We start from the raw sequence: 25,128 nt of genomic DNA on the forward strand, positions 1-25,128 counted from the left end.
CCTGTGGTTCTTGGGGGTATGATCTACAGTCACCAGTTAAGGAAGATGCGTGCAGTGCCAGTACCAGAACAAAACTGACAGGGCGGTTACGGTAAAAGTTGCCAATCGGGAGAGGGCATTGGGCAAGCAGACTAAATATAGCCACGCCCCTGGGAGAGACCGGGCTTATTTGTTTTATGATGAACGCCTTTATTAAAGAATAAAATTTAAAAAGATGGTGTCCTTGGTGGGTGGCGTTTGGGGAAGCATGACTCGTGAATGGCCGCTCATGCTGCCAACCTCGGATGGATGGGTGACATTTTGCACACTTACTGATGGTCACATTGAACTAGAAGATTCTATTCAAGTGGCTAAATGAGTGTTATAATTGGTATATTTCAGAATGGTAAGCCAAAACCAAACTCAGTCAATAGAACTGATTATTTGTATCGCAGGTTATATTATATTATGTGAAATCCATCTTCAAGTGAAATTCAGGCACATGAAATTACAAACAGTTACACCCAAAATGTTGCAATAAAGTTCACATATATAAAAACGCTAATCTGCCAGCAGTGGTCAGGTATTTGGGTACATTCCTACATGTTGAGGCAGTCTCTGCATTCCATGTGAATGAAGTAGCCAGAAGGTTAAAAGATTAAATTATGCACTTTAAAGGGACCGCCACTGTCTCCGTTCTTAATAACTCTGTGGTAGGTAATTCAGGAGCAGACAAGAATCCTTTGCAAATACACTTTCACACATTAGAGGGTGCTGTTGTTTTTCCTGTGATGGCAAAAGCATGGAAATGATAAGGCAAACAGCAAAGTCTAAGAAAGCGATAAGAATTTTTCCAACATGTTTTTCTGCAGAGAACATTCATCTCTCCTTTCATCTTCAAACTGTGTATCCTAGGTAGGGTCACGAGGGGCCTGGAGCCTATCCCAGACCGCACAGGGCGTGGTAACGAGGCATACCCTATGTGGGATGAGTGTGGATTAATGAACATGAAAATTATTACGTGATGAATACATGCCTTTTTTAAAGCGAATCCCAAAATCTGCAGATTAAAATTTAAGTGACTTCACCAGCACAGATATCAGGTAGTCAAAACCACATTTACTGAAATGTCAAAAATATACAGTACATATATTAAATGGGAAAAAAACTGATTCTTTACCAGCTAAATAAACAAGACTTTCACATCAGTGTGATCCAAAGCAGAACTCATTTTGTCCATTAGTCGTGTGAATGCCTGACAAATACAGGCTATGTTCTGTTTAAAATATTATATGTACAGTACATGAAATATATGTATATAATACACGCACACACCCACTTGTGTTTATAAAATGAATAAAGATAACAGCAGTACATAATTCACACAGACACACATGTTGCTGTGCCTACAGGCCTTGTGTTTATCTGAGGTCCAGAACTAAAAGCCACAGGTGAGCCTGAGGTGTTTCAGAGGTAAGAACTGCAGCGAGGACACTCCCAACAGGATGTGCTCTGCTGCAGGAACAGACACGGCCGGCTTTGTTTTCTGAAAGTTAGGCCGACCCCCCCCCCCCAGGTCTGAGTAATGCACCCCACCTTCCTCTAAATTACCACATCATCCTGCAAGGTGATTCATAATGAACAGGAGCATCTAATCTCAGCCGGTACTCTGCTTCTCCCTTCATTTCCAGTCTCTGCTGGCAAGCTGCCTTGAGTATTCTAGATAATTCCACCCACAACTCAACCCAAAAGCAGGCGTGCAGTGGTCGGTCGTTTTCTCTGTCCAAACTCTGTCACACGAGTCCATCCCGGGCTTGTTCATCCCCAGTCGTCACAGTATGGCTCGATCCTGCTCTTGAGGCTCTGTGGTGGTGTATCATCACGTTGCCCTCGTCTGCTGTGGTTATTTGAGTGACGTGCCTCACGTGGGAGAGTCTCTTCACCGTCCTCTTGAGGAGCAACTTGAAGTCCTTTGTCTCTGGTCTGCAGAGAACAGAAAAACAATGTTACTGGAGACTGATACAGTGAATTAATTGTATTTAGTTTTTTATGACTTTCCTCCCAGTTTTAGAATGAAGTTATATCCCTGCAAATAACATTTTTTTGAAGCTCCCCAAGATTCAAACCCACAACCTTCATCCTGTTAGCATAATGCTCTACTTATTGAGCTAAAGGATCCCAATATAACCATGCACACCATGCTTTACTGTTTTATGGAACTTAGGAATATTTTCTAAATAAAAAAATAAATAAACGTATGCTGTGGACAAACAAAAACCAGCAATATTCCAAGAGAAAGAACACACCAAAGCAACCCTGATCTATATATCTAAGAGGCATGGTCCTAGCCAGGGACTGAACCACAAAGGAGCACCACTGAGCAGGAAAAAAGATTAGTCTACTAAACTAAAAGACCCAAGTCCTCAGCTTATGGGAACCAGTCAGACTCTTGCTGGAATTCCAAAGTGTGACATCAGCATTGCAGCAGGGTTACATATGTTCTGTGACCTCGGCCTCATATAACATCCAATGCAGCGGGAAACAAATAAACCAGCCAGTAAACACTTAGTGGTCCCGAAGAATTTGCTGTCGTACTAACAATCTGCTTCATGACTGGGATTCAGCAGGGGATTTTAAGTGCAACGTTACCATTTCAAGCTCAGGTTTTATCTTTATTATGTTAACTAAGGAAGATTTGAAACCTAATTCACGATGCACAATGCAACTTATAACTTTAGTACAGTAAAATATTATCATTAAGAAATGTGATATTTGACATTTTTAGAGGATTATGAGGACAGTTACAGGTCATTCATATTTATGCCAAGAAGAATGCTGTGTAACCAGAATTTTGCTGACTGATAAGAGAATTAATCTCAAATGTATCACCAAACAAAAACAAGAGCCGACAACCATCCAGAGGATGACAGCACAGCTGCCAACATGCAACGTTCCACATCTAACAGAGACGACACCAACCCACTTATTGTTTGTGGTGAGTTTTTACAAGCTTTCCACTGTGGGCACTGGGCTGTTTCCTCCATCTGCAGGCCATTAGCTTCTCTGAAATGAACAACGGGGTCCCAGAAAAAAGGACAGACAGAGGACAGGGAGGGAGAGAATGCCATGTGCTGCTCACCGGGCCTCGAGTGGGAGGGGCAGCGGCTTAGTGAAGCCGTCCCTGCCGATCAGCCAGTAGGTGTTCTTCAATCCCGTGTCCTGCAGAAGTCATAAACCAAGAGTTAGGAAGAGGGCCCCAGGCTGGCTATGAAAGCCAGAAGGACGTTACCTCTGCAAGGAACAGTGAAAGTTCCACATATGTACCTGCCTTTTAGCAAAAAGAGACGCACACGTAGCCACCTGTCAGTAGGGTGGGATGTGTGACTGGCAACATTAGCATTAGCCGATGCTAACCTTCAGGACTTCAGGCATCTCCCGCAGTTGTACCCGGTACCCACTGTTCAGCTCCTGCAGGAGCTGCACTGTGCTGTGGCTAATGTGGATGCGGTGCGCTGCAAAGCAAGATCGCAAGGTTTGAACTGTGCAATTTCTACTTTCAGTCGATGGGTGATTAATCAAGAAAATGTTTAACAGGTACCAAAATGTGATTTCAACCAGTTTCCCTGTTAATGTTTTAAATCTACAAATTGATTGGTGCAATAGTTGTATGTCTGTCTGCATGTTCTCAGTCGTGAGAAATCTTTTCAGACCATATGTAAAAATCATTGAGACCATGCCTCAATAGCTCCCCCTGGGGGCCAAAAAGTGAACACGTTGAACTTACACATGCCTGTGGCCTCCATGAGGGATGCAATGTTAACTGTGTTTCCAAAGAGGCAATACCGGGGCATCGTTAGTCCAACAACCCCTGCCACACAGGGCCCTACAGCCACCATATGCATGCAGAGATAGGGATGCACACATGCACCCACATTGTTATAAACACGCAAAACATAGATCATTTGACATTATAATCCAAAGGCTAGATTATGATGTTAAATTAAATTCAATCAAATCAACTGTTTAGAATAACATTATTTAGATGAAAATGTTATCTTCATTTAAAGGTACAGGACTATAAAAATTTGACAGTGTTTTAAATACCACCAGCAATGTGTTAGCAGGGGTGCTGTTCTGACCCGAATGCAGTCCGATGCGGCTGTACACCGGCGGGTGTGGCGTGTGCCTCATCTTGAAGTTGCCCATTGCGTTCAGGATGTCCAGGGCCATGTTGGCGATCTCGGCCGCATGCCGGTTGCCGTTACGAACGGGCAACCCCGATGCCACCATATAGGCGTCACCGATGGTCTCCACCTGGGACAGGCCGCAGCGTTGGGCATGATCACAGTGACGAACTGATGACCACGTGTGTAATTACTGCAGTACCAAGTCATGGTATGGAGAAGGCAGTGAGACAGTGATCAATATAATTATCAAATAATGTGCAGTTTTGTATTTCGGCTTGTACATGTAGGGGGTGGTTTGAGGATCAGTATTATAGAACGTTGTGCCCGTGATCGGAACGTTGCCGATTCAAGTCCCAGAGCTGGAAGGGAGATTTTACTGTTGGGCCCTTGAATACGGCTCCTACTGCTCCAAGAATTGTCTGCCCCGCTTTCTCAAAATGTCCGCCACTTTGGATAGAAGCCTCTGCTAAATACACAAGCAAATTTCCTATATCTGAAACATGCTATTTGTTTTTTTGATGTTTAGGGGACCATGGCGGAGCCACACCATTCCCAGACGATCCATGCTTGAAACAAGTGCTCTGTTTGGCGCCGAAGGTCTGAACCTGACAATCTAAGATCCTGAACAGACTCTCCAGTACTGAGCAGTGCACTTTGCTCTGGTTTTTGTTAAATTGCAAATCTTCTATTAATTTGCCCTGGCACTGAGTTAATTTTGATACGGGAACAAAAGCTGTTTCCGTTCTTATAATTTGTATCATGGTCATTCTCATTTCTTGATGTCTAACAGATTGGGCCAACTCCGCCATGGACCGTCCAGAGCCCGGAGGAGTTGCTGGGCATGGGGCTTGCTACCCCACCCACATCAATAAATCCTTAGCTTCAGAATCACCAACAAGAGATCAAGACACCTTAGTACTGGGAAGAGATGGGTCCTCATTAAGAAGAAGTATGACGCCGTGCGGTGAAAGCCAGAAATTGGAAGCTACAAGGCCGACTACCCTTCACTCCACCAGGGAGATCGACAGATTGGGGCATTTTCCTGCACCTGTCTGTAAATACGGTAAAGCGCACCCACCATCTACAACCGAATTCTTTGTGATTCTTTCATAATGCTCACATCATGCAAACAAGCTAAGTGTAAGAACACAAAAGGGGCAGGAATTGTGGCAGAATTACCAGACAAAGGAATCGTGCTGATTGAGCTCCATACATGACCTGGACACCACATCCATGTCTCAAAGCAGAATTCAGCACAAACTGAGGTTGCCCTTCTGAATGTCCTGTTAGTGGTGGTTCTGCCAGGACACGTGTGTCCAAAAATACAGGCTGCAAGTGAGGCACAGAGCCCATACCTTGTAGACGTCGTGGTTCTCAATGACAGCGTCGAACAAAGTGTACAGATCATTGAGCAAATTCACCACCTCCATGGGCTCACAGCTGGCGGAGATGGCAGTGAAGCCCACGATGTCGCTGAAGTACACCGTCACGTTATCGAAGCACTCTGGCTCCACCGTGCAGCCCAGTTTCAGGGCCTTTGCCACGGACCTCAGAGAGCAAAGGATGCGGAGGTTAAAAACTGCCTAGCCACCTTCATCATAATTGTTTTTTTCCAATGCATATGACCATGTGTGTTTATATCTGTACTTGCACATTTGCCTTTGCACATATACAGCCATGGAAAAAATTAAAAGACACTATATTTTTTTTTAAATCTGCATTTTTAAATCCTGGTTTGATCGTGGACCTGCTGGCTGAAGGCTACACTGAGCAGCAAGTTCCTTGCAGGTTCAAAATTTCTAAGAAGGCAGTACACAAGAATAAGGTGAAGCAGGAGACACTGGGAACAACCAGAAATCAGCCAGGTTAAGGACGGAAGCGGCTTTCTAATGCCAGAGAAGACCATTAACTTCTTAGAAGCAGGACTGAAGTCCCATAAAGTAAGGAAGAAGCCCTTCATTAATAACAAATAGTGTAGAACCAGGCTGCAGTTTGCAAACAAATTTTGAGATATGAGTGAAATAAAAATGTTTAATGTTTAATTGGAAGAAAATAGAAAGTCCCACAATTAAAGCACGGACTCAAAATATGGCACAATGTATGTCAATGGAAAGAATTACTCAAAGGCTAAATAACAAATTGGACCTATATGATGGAATCTGGAAGCCATTTAATGATTTTCTAAAAAACATTAAAATAGGAGAGCTTCTCAAGACAGGACGCTTACAAAATATAATAATGGTAGACCCAGTAAAGAAAGTTGGAGCATTTTTATTTGTTACGGTCATGTAATTTTGGAAAATTGAGGTACTTATTTTTCTCATTTCTGTTAAACGTGGCATGTTAAAAAATAAATGTATGGTTATGTTTGTTATACGTATAGGATTCTGTTATAGGTATAGGATTCTGTTTGTTATAGGTATAGGACTGCCAAAAGAGAGGAATGGGTGGGTTTCGGGGAGATGAACATTGAAATGTTTTATATTGCACAGTATCCATGCTGATTTTTTATATCTGTGTGAAAATGGGTATGTATATACCTATGTACTTGTATATACATACATGCATATATACGGATGGATATAACCCTCTGTTTTGATTTGTTATTTTGTAAATAAATGAAATAAAAACATTGTTTAAAAAAATAAATAAAAATTTGTCTCTTCATTTTTTCCATGGCTATATATGTCAACGTCAGTTCATCATACGGGAGTTACGTGCTTGGGTGACTGTAGTGTCATACAACCACAAACTTAAAATGCAGTAATACATACACCACTGGTGTATGTTCAAATGCATGCAAGTATTCTGCACCAGTGGTGTATGTATTACTGCATTTTACGTATGTGGTTGTATGTGTGTTTGCACATAGGGGTGCATGTGCATGCCATGAGCATGTGTATGCATTCACACTTCATCTGCACATATATGCTTCGTACGGTGGAAGCATCTGAGTGAGCAGCTTCTCCGTCCTGTGCTTCTCCACCTCCAGCTCCTCCGTCCGTTCCCGGATCAGCTCCTCCAGGTTGCTGGAGTACCGCTCCAGCATGCGTAGCATGGAGTCGATGATGTTGATCTTCTTCCCTTTGTTGATGTTTTTGAACTAGTGCAAACATATACAGATGCACTGAGCACATGCAGGAACAGACGAGGCATGGTTCACATTGCAGGAAAAAGTTGACATTTTGATTTGCAGTGCTTAGCCCTGTATAGCCCTTTGCATAAATAATATATAATAACCAAGAAGCAGATGATAAACAAAAAGAATTCCTGGGGATTATCCCACAAATAATCTCTCAGTTCTATTTACGATTTCTTTGTTTAGCAAACACTTTTATACAAAGCGACGTACAATTGAAAGCAGGGTCTGACAGTCCATGGAGCAATTGGGGATTAAGGGCCTTCTCTTGGGCTCAATGGTGAAATCACTCTGGGATTTGAACCAGCAACCTTCTGTTCACAGGCACAACAGCTTAACAGCCACACACCGCCCCCCAATTCAATCCAAATCCTGCCTTAAACTCCAAATGAGTGTCAAAAAAAGGTTTATTTACGTCAATCAATTAATTTTCCATACACGCTTGTCTCATGCATGGTTGTGGGGGTCCAGAGCCTATTCCATTCGGTATAAAGCAGGGAATAACCCATCTCAGAGCATGTGCACCACTCACACGGGTAATGTGGCAACTCCAATTCACCTTACCATGTTTCTGGAGTGTATGGGGTGGGGTGAGGTGGGGGAAGAAGGGAAGAGGAACCAGAGAAAACCCCACACTGATGGGGGGGGGGGGGGGGGGGGGGGGATGGACTCAGACACACAGTGCCAGCTTGTGAGAGTTTTACTTACACAAAAATGTTCTAAGGGCAGATCGAAAAATGATCGGTTCAGCAGAGAAGGTGGGTCCAAGCAACTAGAGGAGACAGGACCAAGACATCTAATTGGTTTATTCCATCTCCTCTAGTTGCTTGGACTCACCTCCTCTATAATCTGTCTTGACCACTTGACAGTGCTAACCACTGTACCACCACTGGTGACCTTCATTGACTGGGTCTTGAAGAGCTCCACCTTCCCATAATCCCCTTCATTTTCTCTACTCCAAGATCCACACAGAAAGGCTGATTTCAGTGGTGGTACCACTGCTGGCTACAATGTGGAGGAAAACGGAATCTGCACATAAATTGAGCCAGTGGAGTCACCTGCTTGAAGATCTGGTCAAAAGTGGGTCTCCGATCGGGCTGCTCAACCCAGCACTGCTCCATAAGCTTAATGCACTCGGAGGGGGTGGAGTCTGATAGGACCATGGGCCGGCACAGGGGTGGCGGCTTACGGAGCTGCTGGATGATGTCTAGCAGGCAGGAGAGAGATGATGCTCAGAGTCGAGCTTCCAGCCCTGCTTCGCGTTCCCACCTTAGCCGTGGTGCATTTAGATATCTGCATGTACTCATCGGCCTCAAGTGTTCGCTGCTGTGTACAGGTACACGAACACGTGTTTAGGTGCCTCACTGCGGACACAGGCGAGTGAGGCCCCCAAGTGGGACACACCTTGGGCAGATTGATCCAGCATGCAGAACGGGGGCCCACGCATCACCACCTCCTGCAGGATGATGGAGAAGCTGTAGACGTCGCCTTGCTTGGAGCTGGTCAGGCCCGGGGTCGGGCCCCGTAGGATCTCTGGGGCCGTCCACAGCAGCTCTGCACACACGTGCAAAGTCAGAGGGACAGACTGATGTGTAGAAATGTTCACAGACACAATCAAACGCTGCTGCCTTTAGTAAAAGAACAGACAAGGCTTCACCGCCCAAGAAAGATGGGATCTGTAAGCAACGTCAGTTACTGACAGCCTGAACCCACTTCCTGCTTATTCATTTATTGATTCCCATTGGGTTTCATAATAATAATAATAATAAGAGAAACTTTATTGATCCCCATGGGTAAATTCTCTTTACACCTACCCCAACTTTCTCTCTGCAGGTGACAGCAAGTTGGCCCCAAAGGGCAGCTACTCAGAGCAGCACCCCAGGGAGCTGGGAGTTAAGGGCCTTGCTCAAGGACATGCAGGTGTGCCAAAGCCAGGCTTGAATCAGCAACCTTCCGAACACAGAGACTTAGCCCACTAAACCACACACTGACACTGCATGGTAATCATGCATGGTAGGGTAGTGGTCTGTAGTTATGACTGAATGGTCACCGGCTCAAATCCCATCCTTGGCAGAATAGTCACACAGTAATAGCCACATAGTAATAGTCACACACAACAGACACTTGATCAAGGCCCTTAATCACGCCGAAATGTTCTAGCAGCATCAAACCTGACCTTGTGCTCAGACCCCAAGCTTTGCTTTCAACATATATATATATATATATATGTTTATGTATCAAAGGAGAACAGGATGGAATACGGGAAAGGAAGCGTTTCAATGTGTCTGCACTCATGCAAATTGAAAATAAAACATCAAGTTCACAATCTCACCCACCTGAAGTCTCAGAGCCTCATGTTCCCCAATCACAGCATGATTCTGCTATGGGACACTGTCCCTAAAACGCTACATTGTATCTTCTGCTTACCCTCTGCAGGTGGATCCATGTAGGGAAACCGTTGTGACTCCAGCACCTGACGGCAGCCATAGTCGGTCACCTTCAGCACGAAGCGTCCATCTACCACGCAGTTGCGCGACTTGAGCCGGCCATGACACATTCCCCTGTGATGCAGGTACCTCATGCCCTGCGACCCAATTTCATAAAAAACACCATGAACTATCCAGGTCATCTACTGCAATGTGAAACAAAACTCCCTTGGACCAAACCTTAAATCACTCAACTACCTACTGCTTGTTGTTACCTCAGATCAATGTTTCCCAAACCGGTCCTTGGGGACCCTTCAGACAGTTCACGTATTGGACCCTCCCGGGAGCTGGGAGGGAGCAATAATGTGGACTATCTGGGGGCCCCCGAGGACCGGGTTGAAAAACAGTGCCTTAGACCACAGTTTAGGCTGAAGGTGAGGAGATTCCTTCTACAGCAGGGGTGGCCAATCTTATCCGCAAAGGGCCGGTGTGTATGCAGGTTCTCACTGCAACTCCCTAATTAGTTCACTAATTAGAGGACTGATTGGCTGAGGAGTCCTCACACCTGGGTTTGAACAGCTGACCTAAAGGTTACCACAAAAACCTGCATACACACCGGCCCTTTGCGGATAAGATTGGCCACCCCAGTTCTACAGGATTTGTACTTATGACATAGTCCCTCATGTGATCATTGGTTTCCATGGTTACAGATCAAGATACTTTATAGCTGTTCTGATGATGAAATTTGTGAAAGCATTCCAGCACTCGGCTGCAGAGTCCTCCTACCCCTACAGCAAACACACCTTGATGAGATCTAGCATGAGTGATGAGATGAACATCCAGTCCAGATTAATTTCATCCGCATAGAGAAGGTCCTCCAAGCTTCCCCGGGAACAGAACTCGGTCACAATGGCAAAGATGCCACAGTCATGGAAGAATCCTATGAATGGGTTGATGTTCTCATGCCGGATGTCCTTCATCTGCAAGACCAGGACGCATGGTTCAAAAAACATTTCTTCTTTTGGGGTACCCATGCAACTTCTGCAAATGATCCACTGATATTTAAGGGTCCTGATCTGGCTTAAAAGTACAGAAGCTATACCTAACTGTAACTTTACCTCTCATAATGAAAGCCGAATTTCATAAAATTGTGAGCCAGTGTGAGAAAGATACGTGTGAGATCAATGGTTCATTAAATGGGAACAAGGGTTTTAAATATTCTGATGCAGTTCTTCTGTACAATCACCTTTTCTTTAGACATAACCATCGTTAATCCTGCTGGCAGGTAAGCCTTTGATTTAAAATATTTATTTATATTATTTATATTTTTAAAAATTATTTATATTTACTTGATTATACTGCCCTAGAAAGGCAAAACACAGTAACTGCACTGACAGAAACTGAAAAAATGACTGTCCACTCAAATGCGTGGTAGGTAGGTAAATTAGTGTTTTCTTCAAAATCTCACGTATATGAAGACATTTTATCATGAGATAAATCAAAGCCTAAGAGACCCGATTTCGATCTTAACTCATTATGCAGTTACGGCTTTCTGCCTTTGTGTGGCAGTATAGCACAAAAGGCAGAACGAAACAAAAACAAAATGGAAACCAACCAGCTCAAAGACATCACTTGTTGCTGGGTTGATGTCACCGAAATTTCCATTAGGCAGCCTTTTTAACCATGTCCAGTCCCCCTACAAACACAAAAGTGTAATTAATATAATTCATGAAAGACGTTAATTACAATTATTCTCGTCCATGACTTGTCTCAATGCATGTGGAACGAGTATTCTAAGGGCTTTTTCCCAGTAACCCTCAGATCACAGGCAGCCCATATATGGCCAGGCAGCGCCCAGACACCACCCACATGACCATGCTTATCCCACAACACGACACCCACCTCATAGATGGCAATATTAGAGTTGTCCAGGGTGGCCGGGGAATGGCTGGCGGTGGAATATGGGGACCTCAGACTCCGTTCTGCTTCAGACACGCTCGTCTGAATTTCACTAGCCCTGCTGTTGCCCCGGCTCTTCTATATATAGCAGGGCAGAAGATGCATTTAACTGACATACACATCACCAGTAAATGGAGGGGCACTGAATTTACAGGGAAAACACAAGGGAGACAAGGAACAGATGGAGTGATTCCATTAGATCTATGCCCTCCAGAACTGTCTATGTAACCAGTTCTCACTGCCCTGTCAAGCTGATTAATCTCCTGAGACTATAAGGTGCCACGCAGGAGAGCTGCTGCTGGCTGGAAGGACAGTGTCTCAGACACTCTGTCACACGGCGAAACTGACTCTGTTGCTTAGCAACGGGCTGATGAACGTGAGGTCTTCCAGCCGCAGCGAAACCTTGTCGGGACCCCTGAGCCTTTTGAACTGGCCGACGTGCCGCCTGGAGAGAAAACAGGACGGGGGGGGGGTGGGGGGGGTGAGAGCCGAGGCTTCTGGAAAGGAACCCGTGAGTTCTTTCCGAATGTCGACCGGCCGACATCTTCAGCGTTTGCCTGGCAAACGAAAAACACCCTCCCAGTCTGTCCTCTGGGGTGCTTAGCAGGCCGAGAGCTCTACCTTATGCTGTAGGTAAGTCCCAGTAAGCAGAAAGCCATCAGGAGGACTGTCGCACACAAAATGACCCCCAAAAAAGGCTCCACACCTGATAACATGAGAGGGAATTAAAATGTGAGTAAAAGCAGTAGTATTAGTTATTAGGGAAAAAAAATATATACTACAGGCTTCTGCTCTTGCTTGTGTAAAAGTTAAACATCTCTATATCTCCCCCAGCATAGTGTTCAATGTACTTCCTATACAGTGTAGTTGCCAGATGTACCCATCTGTCTATACGACCACCACCACCCCCCCGCTCCCCCTTACCTCCAGAACAGATAACACCAACTGTAAACCAGCAACTGGAGTCAGTCTCAGGGGAGACTCCATGAGGGAAGTGAATTGCTCGGCCCAGGAACCTAACCGAGTTGGCCTCCATGTCCAAGCGATGCGTGGGATAGAGTTCCCAGGAGCGCCCATCTGTGTCCAGTACCACATAGTCCAGCAGGGCGGCGCCAGAGTCACTTATACGGATGGGATGGCTGAAGCCAAGGAAGGTCAGGTTGTGTGTGTGGCGCGCCAGGTTGCCCCCTGAAGGCCATTCCCCTGAGCGCTGTAGACTGTGCAAGGAGTGAGCCAGGAGCATGATGGAGTCGTAGATGGTGCCGAATAGAGGAGATACCTACAGAAACACGTAGAGGATATCACACCAACAAACACCAAACGATTACCGCAGACATTTTTCCAGCAGACTGATCATACACTTCTGCAGATGCAGGAATGCATGTTGGGCCCTCACCTGATGGCCTGCCACCAGGACAGGAAGTTCGCCACCATCCACAGCCTCCTGGTAGGCCTGGTAGAAGGAGACGTCCCTGGTCTCCACGGTGATGGTGAGCACAGCATCATACGCCCGTAGGAGCTTCCTGCTGTCATGCAGGGCACGGTAGTGCATGTCGCGGTAGGGCAGGCCGTACAGCAGCGTGTCGTAGGGCATGAACACCAGCGGCCCACCTGTCATCCGCATGTCGTGAGCCATCTCCAGCAGCAGCTTCTGCGTGGCTCCGCCAATCAATGCAGAGTGCATGCAGAGCAACACCACTAATGGCAAGAGACAGGAAGATCAGGGTCTCGGCCTCACAGAGGACCCCCTCAAGGGGCCTGGGGCTCCCCTGGGGCTGACAGTCCACAGCTACGTCACATATTTGCTCATATCTCTCATACTATACATGCCACTTTGTTAAGTCCTGTTGTTCCTTAAAGAGGAAAGTTGTGGCTTTAAGTTGACATCATCAAGATGAGTGTGCGTTTATGTGTGTGGGGGGGGGGGAGGGTAACCTTGCCAACTTCCCCTTCCTGTCAAATCAAAATCAATATTAAAAACTATCGATCCATTTTCTGTAACTGCTTGTCCTATTCATGGTCAGGTGTGGGGGGGGGGGTGGAATCTATCCTGGAGACTATGGGAATAACACAAGGAACAACGCAATATTAAAAAACTTTTTTTTCCCTGGTTCTCAGGATGATATACACCTGGAAGTCCACTGCAACAGAATAACCTCAATACTCCACCATCTCCAACACTTGTATGGTCCTGGTACTCCACTTCTCATAAATAACGGCGGGCATTAAATGGGAGATTAAGAAATGACATTACTGAGCAAAAAGGAAAAGGATTAAATCGCAGGAAAGGAACTATTGTTTTACCGCTGAGACTGACTTTCTTATATATACACAGGTATATGGATCAGGAAAGCGTGAAGCTGCAGGATGACTCAGCTTATAATTAATGGAACAGCTGCACCTTTCAGTAACAGTTCTGCAGCTGTGATTTTACCAGCCGATCATCTGGCATGACTCATTAAGGCACTAGGGGGCATGTTAGTTAAAGTTGCTGTAAGAACATTGTATTTATCCAAAACAACTTAGAGTAGAGGGGAAATACACAATATATAGATACTCACAGGGATTTGAACCCATGCCCTTGTTAATACAATGCACTACTTCTTGAGCTATAGCAATTCTTTCAAGATGAGGAGTGATTATTAGTTGTTTCAAGCAGTTTCATTATACTAAAGGTCAGGTTTGTAAGGTGAATGGATCTTGTCAACGTGGCAAAAGCGGTGCTCACCACACTGCACTCACCACGCAGACCCTCTGCTCTCCTGACCTCAGTCAGGGCACGGCGCATGCTGGTGGGGTCACTGCCCACAGAGGAGACCATCCGCACTGGAAGCCCGTGGCCACGTATCGCCCCGGCCAGTTGGATGGCCGTCTCCGCCCAGCCTTCCTCTACTGACGACAGGACGGCTACATGCGCCCAACGAAAGTGCCGCAGGAAGCCAAGCAGCACGGCTACCGCCGAGGGCAGCGTCCGGACCAGGGTGGGGTGGCGGCCCTGGGCGTCCGGCTCGGGTCCAACGCAGGCCCAGGAGAACATGGCCTTGTTCCAGCTGTGACCCAGCAGGGATGCTGCCTCGCAGTAGCCAGGGTTCGAGGGGCCCACGAAGGCGGCCACCCAGGAGCCGTAAGCCAGAAAGCTGCTCAGGGCCCGTGCCGTCTGGCAGTCCTCCTCCAGAATGACGGGCTCCAAGGTGACAGACAGAGACAGGGAGGTGTCGGCACGGATCCTCTCCGCGGCTAACCGGGCCGCCAAGCCGGGCTGGGCTTTGGCATACATGGGGTCACACAACCAGGGCCCCAGAACACCTACCCTGAAAAGGCCTGCAGAGGAGCACTCAGGGAGATAGAGCGCAGTCAGGAGGAGCAAGAAAAGCTGATTCGCACACGCTAGCCGGCGAGGGCGGGGCGGCGCCGGCCCCTTGGCACTGATAGCTATCCGCTCTGTCCCGGTCCAAATCCCGAGAAAACTGCGGAATGCGCAGGGCTGCGGCAGCATGGCACAGCACCGCCTGACTCACGCCCACAGTCTCGCATGGGTCACCGCCACCCGGAAACCGAGCTCTCCCCAGTGGCCCTCGGTTCCTGTAGAATGGGGTCAGGGGCAGGGGAGCAGGGAGCTAAAGAATATTTAGGTTTCCCATAAACTATGACGCTTTATTTCACAATCGTCGGATGTTACATGGAAACCTCAGTGTAAATTAGGTGCCCAGAAATCTGTGTCGGAATAAGGACGCATTTAAAAAAAAAAAAAAAAAAAACAAGTCTGGATATCAATTTTAATTAAATTGTGCGTATTCGTATTTGTAAGACATCATGACAACATAGGCGATATACTTGCAACGGCAACAAGATCATCTAAATGTACATTTCTTGCAATGGTAAGATAGTTTAACTATTGAAGCAGTGCATAAAGAATGAAACTCATTACCTTTATTCAATGATCCACCAGTTTTCACTATATCGTGAGAGTAGCGAATATTCCACTCTAACACGATATTTAGAGAAGTGCTGGCTATTAGGAGCGCCTGGCGATGCTGACACATACCGCAACGCTACAAAACCATAGCCGATGTTATTCCTGCAAAGACTGCCGGCCATTTACTTGGTGAATGCGGGTCCGACTGCGCCTTGTAATCCCCTCAAAGCCGCCCTGTAACAACCGTATGACTGTGCCACCGACCTGGAACGGTTGACCTGAAGATTATATTATTAAATCCCATCTGCATTACTGGCCATGCAAAGGCAGCTCACACGAATCTTTAAATTGCACTGCTTGATTGCACCTATGTGAAAACTTAATAAATATTGGTCCTGGCCTGGTGTATTTACATGGTGGTGCCGGTATGGGTCGGCCTAGGTTGCCACACACAAAAAGCACGATTTGCTCAAGGCTGAAAACCTACAAACTGTAATATCTTTTTCCAGACGTAGGTAGCTGTGTAAGGTCTTATCCCCGCCCGACACGAGAGGGAGCTGCAAAATCTTCAATCATAGATGCGTTTACACTATATATATACACACACCCCCGGACATTACATCTTGCGTATTTCGTGTCCCCTGACTTCTGCAACATCTCGTTATGAAATACTGAACACAGCAGTCTGATGTACATTTAACAACTTCATTCCGGGAAAAGCTGACGGAAGCAATGCAGTGAGCTGCTGCTGGACTTGTAATATGAGCAGGTAAAGTACACCAGCAATAAAGTCTGCTATCTATAATCTTGCCTCGTTTCAGCCGCCGATGAATTCAAGGCGGCGCTTTAATTTCTTGGACGGGCGCTAGGGGGCAGCGCAACACTATCCTTCCCGTCTATTTAAAAATAAAAACGCGCTCGCTTCCTTTTGGCTGACAGCACAACCGACGGGCTCAACCTGACGATTGGAAACAGATTGTTCACTCGTTTCCCCTGACGAGTTTACCATAGCAGTTTTACTGATTAACACATTTTTTGAGCACAAAAAGAAGAATTTATTGGAAGGGCGCGCTGATTATCAAACCTCTCTGTTACTCTTAAAAAAATGAACAAAACGTCCTTTACGTTAATTAGGTGCCCCGGAACAAAATAATTCCCAGCGTGATGTGCAATCGGAACTGGCATGCTAGGCAGGGGCGCGGTAAAGGGGCGGGGGGATGATTTCAAGGGCCCCTGAGTAACAGGAGCCCTAAAAAATTCAGAACATAGTTGGTTATGCTTTCATGGGGTCCAGAATCTCTAGTGGCACCCTGGATGCTGGACACGTGGATGACAGCTTATCAGATTATCATTTAATTGTGCTGGGGAGGGCAGTGTGCATCAACACCAAAGAAGGTGCCCCACCGAGTAGACGACAAGCAGTAGGGAGTGTAAGGACGACAGGTCTCGCCAAATCACATAGAGCCAGATGTCACACCTCCTCATACACAAAAGCCCGCAGACACTCTACATAACGGAGCACAATTTTTTTGCACCACTGCATCTTCTAAAATGACTGAAAGATTCAATAAGAATTCGATTCGAAAAAGAAGACCATTTAAAAAAATATTTATTAGCTATTGTCATGAATTACTAACTGTGAACCAGGGACTCCCCAGATGAAGATAGACTAGAGCAATTTTTTCTGCTGGGGGTTATTTTTCAATCTGACAGATGAGGGGGACATTTCTGACATTATTTACAGTGGATTATAATTTTGACTAGTGATGGCCAAAATGACGCTTCTTGAACCATTTGCTTTATTTTCTGACCCCACTAGATGGTGCTGTCTGTTTAAAAAATGGCTCAAAGCATGCCCAAAAGCAAACCTGTGCTCAAAAAATACCATTAGTGATTCATGAAGCTTAGATTTGGAAATCTTGATCATCACCCGTTCAAACCCATTGGTCTAGACAAGAGGATAGGGAGAAGCCCATTTCAGAATATACTGGTCTCCTGGTGATTTTACACAGAGAGTAGATTTCCTCAAGGCAAGACCTCAGGATATATCTAGAAGTGACTATGGTTGGAGTTGAAAACCAAAGTGACCTTCTACCCAGAAAGTGTGCTAGTTCACAGCCTTCAGGAAGAATGAGCTTCTCATATCAGTTCATGATGTCAGATGATCAGTGCAACGTTGCAGTGCTGGAGGATAAGGCACTGGACCCAAGCATAGATACAAACACAGATAGACGCAGTCCCTACATGGACACAAACACATGCATGCAAGCTGTCACACCCAGGCTCGTGGGGACGTACCCAGTTTGAATTCCCCTCTTCCGTCTTGTTCGTCAGTTTGGAAAAAAACAAGGCACAAACAAACAACAACAAAAAGAACAAAAAAGAACAAAATCTGGCAACCAGGAAGTCCCCTGTGAAAGAGCCAGTGCTCGTCATGCACACAGGAAATGCTCCAGGCTGGATTTTCAATAAACACTGGGCCCCCTCCCCCCTTACTGACATGGAGAGAAAAAAAGGCAACAAATGCCCCAATGAATACAGAATTGGTCTGCGCCAGTGGTGTAACCATATTTCAGGAAGAGGAGGGGAGCATTGTTACATTTTGGAATTCATTTTCTGATAACTTTGACATCATTGCGGATCGATAATTGTTTCATTCAGCACATATTTGGCACAGATTAAATGCCAGCTTCCTGTGAGTGGAAACTTAATATCTTTATTTACTTTTGTAAGGGTGTGAAACATTTTTTCAGTATTTTCATTTTGCTAAACTGTCCATTAACTCAAATTTGAGGTGACCTGTGCATGGCATTTTGGAAACCAGGCAACAAAGGGACAGATTAAGCTAATAAGGACTGTTTTATCAGTGATGGATACAGCATGGGCCGTCTCACCGATTAATATATTTCCCAAAGTGCAACAGAGTTGGAATTTGCACATGGTGACACATAGGCGGTGATGGGCACCATGGGTAAGGAGACTGCTGGAGTCTGAAATAGAAACACATCACCCAAGAGCATTGATGAAGCTTCCTAAATTAGCCTCTGATAAGCACAAGCAGGCCTACCTCATTGCCCTGGGGAAATGTTCTATAGAACAATGCCAGAATGGGTTGAATTTCCTGAGATTCCGAAGGCTGGATTTTAGACCACAAAAGTCTAGGGGGTTTGGAAAGCAGGGTCCATCCACGGCGAGGCTGTGACGGCGCTAGGCTCACGCTCAAAATGATTATGATCCAGCGGCCCAAGTGGGGCTCAGCGTCTACTGGGACAGATTCATGAGTCACTAGTGTAGAGAGTGAAATTAATCTGCCTGGAACTATGGCCATTGGCCAAAGGAGATGGTTGGTTTACAGATTTGATCCCAGACCAGAAGTCTTAATGGAAGCCAGCTGTGTGCTCATGGTTCCCTCGCTCTCCCCTCACATAGGTCTAAACGCATCCACACTTCCTGCCAATCTGCAAAAGAGGGGCTAGGAAAAGTGTTTCTCACCATAGAAAATAGTATTTGCATCTTCACTGAGCCGGTTTCGCCCCACCGCCGGTCACCCCAGCAGGGGTCTTTGCAGTGTTCTGCTCCCCTACTTTCCTCCCTCGTTTCCCCCACTTGTCAGAGAGGCACCTCCTGTCAAGCACCATTGGACCAAAGGAAGCCATTTTCCCCCCCACCTGGAGCTCCCATATCCTTGGCCAGTGTTTCCCAATCCGGTCCTCAGGGACCCACAGCCGGTCCATGTCTTTGCTCCCTCGCAGCTCCCTGATTTTTAGTTGCTATTTTCTTTAAAATATTGCCAAAAAAACGTGAAAGAAAATGTTCAGTCCTTGTGCATCTATTTACAGTAATGGGCATTTCAGTCTTCTTGGAATTTAATTAGGATTCTAAATGGCAGTGAAGTCAGAACACTATTAAAAATATAAACATGCAAACATTCCTGCAGGAGCTTGTGCTGTGCTGCTGTGGACAGAGTAAAGCTGGATTCCGTGCTGGTCCAGTTTGAATTGTGGAATCCGTCTAGGCTGTGCTGTGTTAGACTTTGCAAGGCGATGTCAACTCCGGAGTGAAAGAGAGGTCAAGGACCACAGAGAAGGCAGCTCAGCCTCCCACTGATCACAGTGCAGACAGCCTGACTCATCCCTTTGCCCTCCCACCATCAAGGCGACACGATATTCCTCTGGCCGCATCTGCTTATTCTGGAGAAACATTTCCGGCTAATTTAAAGGGGAAACGTCTTTTTCGGTGCCTGAGTGATGAATCACACGTTGGGGGGGGGGTGATGTGAGGCCAACAGAAAGCAGAGGGAGTGCACAGACTGTGATCTTTACTCTTCTCAAGCATAAGCAGTAAAACTTGCTGTTTGCTCAGCGGCTGACACAGACGGAGGGGGCTGGGCGGAGGGGGGCGTATGCTCTGCTGCTGGGAATGGCCATTCTATTGCAGGAACGCGCTCAGCACATTGACCCCTGACCTTCTTGGAGTTTTAGCACGTAGCACAGGGTCATGGGAAAACCCACTGGGGGCTGGAACCTTCAGCATCCGCATTACAAGTTAAGCTATTAAAAGATGGTTTGAGCTCATTTTGGGAGGCTGGAAACTGGGCTGCTACAGATAGATCAAGTGGCTGCTGTCTTACTGTTTACTGGGTTACAAATACACACATCTGAGCAGAATATGAGGCACATGAATGGGATATGAGGACTTTTTTGTATTATACTGTAGTCAAAAACATTCTATCTTTACATGTGCTCTTCTTTTAAGACAAGACCCAGACCCAAATAAGCAGCAGAAAATGGATGGATGGATGTGGATGGATGGATATGCTCTTCTCTTAAGAACCCAGGGATTACTGATTAAAACTAGCTGATTGGCTGACTCTGGCATATTTAAAGTAATGTTGTGAATGTGCATTGGCCTTGTCAAATATACTAATACACAAATAAACAATAACACAGCCCTCGCAGGTCATAGTTAAGGCTGACTGCCAAACTATCACAGTCCGTTCATGTCGATCAGGCATGACTGAATGAACTGCAGGCCTTCACGCTCCCCATTGGGAAAAGGTGGGCTCAGAACATTGATTAATGATGTAGGGATGCATTTACGTGGGTTTTCCTTCACAAAGGTTTTGCTATCAACCTAGGAGATTGCAATGAGTGGCACATTATCGAGGCTGAGCATGAAACTGGCAGTTCTGTCGTTATGGGAAGAGGGCATCATCTGGTCAAGCTGTAGTGTGTGGCATTATGCCGTGAAAGGGTGGGTGCATGGTTACAGGGAAAAAAAAAAACTTTGTAAAATAAATGATTTTCTAAGCAGATTTATGTTTTATTTCCCTGGTAAATGCCTTTTGACAACAGAAAATTCTCACTGAGCCCTTATCACCAGCCAAGACTCAGCTGGAAGTTTGGAGCCTGCTTGTCTGACAGCAAAGTTAAACTGTCCGTATTACAAGGCTGGGCTGTTCTGCTGTTCAGACAAACAAGCTGTCCTGGTTTGAATGAACATACAATTAGTCTGTTGATGAGTCCTTCTCGTCACCTCCGTAACGGCCCACTCAGGCTCGGATATGAATCTTGTTCTCGTTCGAGAGCGCCCTCTTGTTTTCTGGAAGAAATATCATAGGGTGGTGGCAGACTTGACTCTCGAGGAGAGAACTTGCCGGAATCGCCTTTTCAGCTCCTGCATGTTCGGAGACTTGGGTCTGGCCAGGTGGAGCCCACCCTTCCTTTTCTCGCCGTTGGTCCCCCCCAGCGCCCGGCTGACCTCCTGGCATAGGTGGAGGAAAGCGGCCTGCACTCCCTCATGGCTCTCCCGGGCTGAGGCCTCGAAGTACACCCCGCCCAGCTGAGCTGCCAGAGCCTCCCCCTGGTCAGCTGGCACCTGGCGCGCTCGCAGCAGGTCGCTCTTGTTGCCCACCAGGATGATGGGGATGCTGGCGCTGGGGTGAATGCGCCGGACGTGTTGATACAGGGGCAAGACGGTGCGGAAGCTCCTGGGGTCGGTGATGGAGAACACCATCACGTAGCCATCCGCCCAGTAGATCGAGCGATTAATCTGCTCCTGGCAAAGCAGGCCTTCACCATCGTCCTGTAGGAGGTGGGCAAACAAAGACCCTCCTTTATACCAACCAGAGAGCTACCCAAGACCTCAAAGAGCACATCCATAAAGAACCCAAAATGATCTGAAAACTAAAGTCACTCAGTCTATGACTGAAGTTGTTTGCATGTTTTACAATGCAGTTACCTTTGACCCCTGATATTCATCAATGAAATGTGCAATTATCGACTGATTAGAATGTTTCTATTGAATTACACTGATGTGTAGAGTCCCAGCATTCTGTCACTGTATTATTTAAGACCAAACATGGAACCTCAATGCTTAAAATAGAAAACTCTTCTAATCATTTATCTGCTGGGATCTCTTCGCGTTAATGAAAAAATACTGAAAAAATCATTTATATAAAAAAAAAAATCAAACAATTATTCCTTTCTTAACACCATTTTTTTCCCCTAAGGGCTGATAGGAATCTGAACACACTCCCCATTAATGTGGTTGAGTAATCCTGTTTCAATATGGTCATTAAACTATTACAGTACTAAAAAACCATGCATGGATGGATGGACTCCATCTTCTAACCTTTTATCCAAGGTCACAGGGTAAAAAGGGGTGACTAGCTTGTTTTCCTTGATACTGGTCTTATTTAGGCAAAGAAATGAACAAGAAAATTGACCAAAACTATTGCAGATTGTATTATATAGATTTATATTTAGGTACTGCTGTACCAAGATAGGGTTACTACCACTAACAGACTGCAGAACAATCAACCAATACTACATCAAAAACAAGCCCAGCACAGGATCACCAGCCCAACACATAAGAATAATCCCAGTAGTTGGGCACTGAGACAGGAAGCTGCGGGTAGCAGCCAAGACCTTGGGTACAGTGCTGTACAACAGAGAGAGGAATCCTTGTGTGAAATACAGGAAGAATCCAAAGCTTTAACCCCCTCTGACCATCTCCAAGGCCTTCCTTATCTCTCTGGCTACGTGCTCTCTGTGGGCTGTGTTTTCAGGCCAGACTCGTGATGAAAGTCTGATGGTTGTCACTGCTGCTATTTTTAAAGATAATTTGAGGAAAATCCCTGGAGCATTTAGAACTTAGTGATGATAGAAGCAGATAGGAAACAATAACTTAACTCTGTCCGAGCTGAAGACTGTAGCAGAGACAGGATTCAAGAGATTGTGGCTGTGAAATTCTTACCTGCAAAGCAACACACGGGGTGTCTTGAACTTGCAAAGAAACTACCTCTCCATCCAGACTGATCTTCCTTGAATACAGAGCCCCTGAGATACATATAAGGTACTTTTTAAAAATCACTTAAACTAAAATAAGATGCTTTTAGGCGTTATATTGCATTGAATAAATCAAAAGCAATTTAAAATATACTTGCCGGTATTAGCTTCATAATCTCCAATGAATCGTTTGGTAAGAAACCTCACGATTAAAGCTGAAAAATCACAAAAAAACAAACAAATAAATAGCCACTGTGTACATCTACATACTTGCATGTGTAAAAAAGTCTAAGTCTACTTAGGGAGCAACATTAAATATTGACCCAAACCATGACAAAGGCCCATGCACTTACCGCCCTCCCGACGCCCCCTGGCGTCCATGCTTACACAATGACTTTTGGTCTTCAGTGGAATATATTAAACTATCCTGTTACTTCAAAATAGCTAAATGCACATGACATGTTTATATCTATACCATTTTCGCCTCGTGAGTTACTATTGGCACTTACACAGCACAAGATCGTTAACCTTGTTTGCGGTTCTTAAAGCAGTTTTAAAATAAAATTATATAGTACATCTTGGATATTCCAGTACATCTGGTAAAATAATAGATGAAGATTCTCATTTAAAAAAAAAAAAAAAAAAAAACTAAACTGCACTGCCATATTGCGCAACCTTAGATTGATAAAGCTGTAAATATTCTCTCTAATCTATATACCATAAATTTGGAGCGTATCCTTTAGCTCACAAAAACTGAAAGCATTTTTGGAAGGCAGTCAAAATTAAGGCAGGGATTACCTGTTTTCCCGACGTTGCTTGCGCCCAGAACAACAATCTTAACGTTTTTGTTGGGCACGCAGTCTGGGACGGGATGCTCCGGTATAGGAACTAGCAGAAAGTTGCTAGAACCACTGTTCATTGTTCTTTGGTGGTCGGCAAGAAGACGCATTTAGCCAAGTTTTATTCTTCATCTAGTCTTCATAATTGGCCAGCAAACTCCACACCGCGCACATAACAACACGATCCGGGCGACTTCTGTATTTCGGCCATAATAATCCAAGTAGCAATGTGGTCCACAAGCACTTTTTTCTCGTCGATGGCATGAAAACGATCAGCTGACAGCCAGAAGGTCTACAACCAAAACGCGTCACGTAAATCCTTCAATCGGTTCCCAAGCACCTGAAGTAGTTTAATATATATGTCTGGTCAAGGGGAAACGCTGACTCTAAATGATCTATAAAAGCAGGAGCACTTTAAAAAAAAAAGAAGCGGATCACACTGCTTGCCACAAAAACGACGACAGTACTTAGTAAGGGAGAGAAACACAAGATCATGAGTGTGAGGGGCGTGGATAAACCAGCAAGGGATGACAAACGACCCCATACTTTCACTCAGAGATCGCCAATTTGCTGTTTTCTTCAGCCTGCATTCGGCTGTATTATTTCCCACAGATCATTGTGATACTCAGATTTTGAGGCGCTTAGGCAAAAACGTTGATATCACATTTAAGAATGCAATATAATATTTCCTTTGTGAGCAGGTCTGTTTCGTTAATGGTGTTTCTAGTGAACCACGTTTGTCAACCGTTTCATAATGACCATCCGCAGTGACGTATGCCTATCACGGACATAACTACACTGTTAAAGTATTTACATCAATATGTAGTTTCATTTTGCAAAGTTTGCTTTATACTACCACAAATAAGAAGCCCATAATACTTTAAAAATTTGGTTTCGTCAAATTCTATTTTTGTATTTTTTTTTAATGACAAAGATAGACACTAGAAAACTAAGACAGTCTTTATTAAGATACACAGAGTAAAGCTGAGATAAAAAAATAAGTTCATAGTAATTTCATTTGCGTTTGAGACTAAGCAGTTGCTCTTAAAATGGTCTGTATATATCCATGTGTGCGTGACTGTGTCAAATACAATTCAAAGACATATCGTGAAGTAATTCTTAAAATATTAGGTCGATATTTTGGCGTACTTGTTCTCATAACAAATGCTTCTGCAAGTAACTAACACAACCCTAGCATATATTTTTTTCCAAACTCAGTTGATGCCCGTTAAATAACAGGGTTATTTAAGGGGGTTATGTTATGCACGGCTACCACGGCACCGAGCCTAGCGCCGGCAGCCTCATTCTCGCGCCACCGCCAGCCCCGCGTACCGCCTTCACGCGACGCGCTCACAGGCTGCGAAAGTCGGCCGGCGCGCTCTGTGCCGGCAGCC

The 25,128-nt window shown here is 45.3% G+C and overlaps 2 protein-coding genes across 5 annotated transcripts; both read right to left on the reverse strand.

The window, feature by feature from the left end:
* Window positions 1-1,078: 1,078 nt before the first annotated feature.
* gc2 (guanylyl cyclase 2) lies at window positions 1,079-20,787 on the reverse strand. 3 transcript variants are annotated; one of them, XM_072717593.1, is made up of 19 exons: window positions 18,674-20,787; window positions 14,433-18,017; window positions 13,087-13,388; window positions 12,615-12,969; window positions 12,312-12,396; window positions 12,039-12,135; window positions 11,634-11,768; window positions 11,347-11,427; window positions 10,535-10,711; window positions 9,733-9,889; window positions 8,710-8,859; window positions 8,364-8,512; window positions 7,106-7,269; window positions 5,522-5,714; window positions 4,119-4,293; window positions 3,764-3,862; window positions 3,394-3,491; window positions 3,119-3,198; window positions 1,079-1,962 (listed from the first exon to the last, which is right to left on the reverse strand). In XM_072717593.1, the coding sequence occupies exons 2-19, from the start codon at window positions 15,184-15,186 to the stop codon at window positions 1,773-1,775; spliced, it is 3,441 nt and encodes a 1,146-aa protein (XP_072573694.1). In that variant the 5' UTR covers window positions 15,187-18,017; window positions 18,674-20,787; the 3' UTR covers window positions 1,079-1,772. The 3 variants fall into 3 exon arrangements, with proteins under 3 accessions (XP_072573694.1, XP_023672250.2, XP_023672248.2); XM_023816482.2 differs by lacking the exon at window positions 18,674-20,787 and having other exon boundaries at window positions 14,419-14,474; XM_023816480.2 differs by lacking the exons at window positions 3,764-3,862; window positions 18,674-20,787 and having other exon boundaries at window positions 14,433-18,349.
* A 117-nt stretch (window positions 20,788-20,904) lies between these two features.
* Window positions 20,905-24,548, reverse strand: rasl11a (RAS-like, family 11, member A). 2 transcript variants are annotated; one of them, XM_023816484.2, is made up of 4 exons: window positions 23,694-24,548; window positions 23,054-23,110; window positions 22,864-22,946; window positions 20,905-21,690 (listed from the first exon to the last, which is right to left on the reverse strand). In XM_023816484.2, the coding sequence occupies exons 1-4, from the start codon at window positions 23,842-23,844 to the stop codon at window positions 21,220-21,222; spliced, it is 762 nt and encodes a 253-aa protein (XP_023672252.1). In that variant the 5' UTR covers window positions 23,845-24,548; the 3' UTR covers window positions 20,905-21,219. The 2 variants fall into 2 exon arrangements, with proteins under 2 accessions (XP_023672252.1, XP_023672254.1); XM_023816486.2 differs by lacking the exon at window positions 23,694-24,548 and adding an exon at window positions 23,249-23,673.
* Between the last annotated feature and the right edge of the window lie 580 nt (window positions 24,549-25,128).

This window comes from Paramormyrops kingsleyae, chromosome 10, assembly GCF_048594095.1.
Source record: "Paramormyrops kingsleyae isolate MSU_618 chromosome 10, PKINGS_0.4, whole genome shotgun sequence".
NCBI classification, from domain to species: Eukaryota; Metazoa; Chordata; class Actinopteri; order Osteoglossiformes; family Mormyridae; genus Paramormyrops; species Paramormyrops kingsleyae.